Raw genomic sequence first — 1,715 nt, 5'->3', positions numbered from 1 at the left:
TCCATGATGACCTTTCTGCACTTCTGCAAATGATGAATGTCAATAAAATAATACTCCTGGGGTTTGGAAGTAGGTAGTTTACGGAAATCTAGACGTTTGGATAAAGAGAAATAACCTACCAAGCTCCTCGTTGGTTTCCAAATCGTACACCCGTGCCCATGTGTCTCCCACGGATCCCGTCACAAACCTTCCAGTTTGATTATTCACAGCAACACTTGCAACTTCATATTTGAAGTCCACTTTTCTATACAAACGGCCAGGACTAGTCCCTTCAAAGAAGTAGGCAGATTTCCCCGCAGCGACACTTAAGATCCCTGGGTCGTTAGGCGAGGTGGAGAGCGCGTTCAGCTCGCAGCTCCCAATCGTACCATCGACAGTGTACTCCACGAAAGGAAGACGAGAACGGAGATCCCACCATCTAATTTTTCGATCTTCACAGGCCGTTGTGATAATATTGTGATCTTGGTTCCAGATGATGGATTTTATGGTACCACCATGTACCCCTGGGCCAATTTCAAAACTTGTCATGGGTGTTGATGCCGATCCACCACCATTCACTCCGCTGCCTCCAGTTGGCCCGTACGGTGAAGTTGGAGATGGAGAGCTGCCCGTTCCGCTTTGCGAAAGATCGAAAATGCGAAGCTTCTTCTCCATTCCGCCAGTCGCGAGTATTTGAGGGTTAGTCTGCATAGGGAATGCGACGGCACGAACGATATGGCCATGTTGGAGAGTGTGCAAGCACTCTCCTGTGTGCGTATCCCAAACTTTCCTATGAGCAAAATTCAAGTAAGCCCCCAGCTCGAATGCTGATGTGTTGCAGGAGCAGGCAAACGAACGCAGAGAAATCAGCAGCAGCAGTCGCTGCTATTGTCGCGTCCGACGAAAGGCGAGCCTGCCATACTGCGCCTTTATGGCCCATGAATGTGCCAATCCTATTTCACTATTAGCCCTTGCGCGACCTCCCTAAGGCACTTAAAAAAATTAAACTGACCAGTCCCCAGTCACTCCATCTCTGAGCATCGGATTATTATCTGAAAAAAAGTGTTCAGTTTAAGCAGATTTTATGACTCCCCAGAGTCACACAGAAAGTACCTTTACATGCTGAAATCAGGTAGTATTGACCGTCCTCCACCAGGGAAGAAAAGCTTAGGTGGGTAATAGGGCGAGAATGTCCATGGCAAGTCAGAGGGACAACCTTAGATGATTCTATAGGTCAATTTCGCCATTAGATCCTGACAACTGTGACTGCTAGGTCATCTTGCGCCACAAGTGGTTAAGGCAGTTGACTGCTAAGATGGAGTTGCAAACCGCGATATTACGCGAAGCGAGAAAGAAGCTTACCAGACGCCATTTATGGCAATAAAAACGACAATGGGATAATAAAGGAAAATTGATGATGAGGCGGGAAATAGATACAATAAAAGGATCTGAAGGGGATTCCGTAGGAAGGAGTTGAAAGTTACTCTGCCTGGGAAACTTCAAAAAGAGAGGATGGGATCTTGCGAAAAGACCAAAAGATGGAGACGTCTTGCGACAGATGAAAAACTATAGTCCCGAGATTTCTTTTTAATGATAAACTGGGGAAGAGAAAAAATCATCAGATTCGTTACGGCGTTCCAGTCGTAAAAATGGCAGGCGGTATAGGCGGCGTTAGCGGGCCCAAGAGTAAACAAAGGGAGCAGGCGGGCAGGGAAAGACGGTAAAAGCGATGAAAC

At 46.9% G+C, this 1,715-nt stretch overlaps 1 protein-coding gene across 1 annotated transcript; it reads right to left on the bottom strand.

Annotated features, from left to right (window-relative positions):
• Positions 1–78: 78 nt before the first annotated feature.
• HCAG_00739 (conserved hypothetical protein) lies at positions 79–1,351 on the bottom strand (the record flags this gene model as incomplete). The annotated part of the gene is made up of 5 exons (XM_001543643.1): positions 79–769; positions 837–932; positions 992–1,031; positions 1,093–1,206; positions 1,342–1,351. 5 exons carry the CDS (start codon positions 1,349–1,351, stop codon positions 79–81), a joined length of 951 nt encoding a protein of 316 aa, XP_001543693.1.
• Between the last annotated feature and the right edge of the window lie 364 nt (positions 1,352–1,715).

Source organism: Histoplasma capsulatum, genomic scaffold, assembly GCF_000149585.1.
Source record: "Histoplasma capsulatum NAm1 scaffold_1 genomic scaffold, whole genome shotgun sequence".
Classification (NCBI taxonomy): Eukaryota; Fungi; Ascomycota; class Eurotiomycetes; order Onygenales; family Ajellomycetaceae; genus Histoplasma; species Histoplasma mississippiense.
The sequence above is the reverse complement of the archived record's forward strand: the minus strand, read 5'-3'. Positions and strand labels throughout refer to the sequence as shown.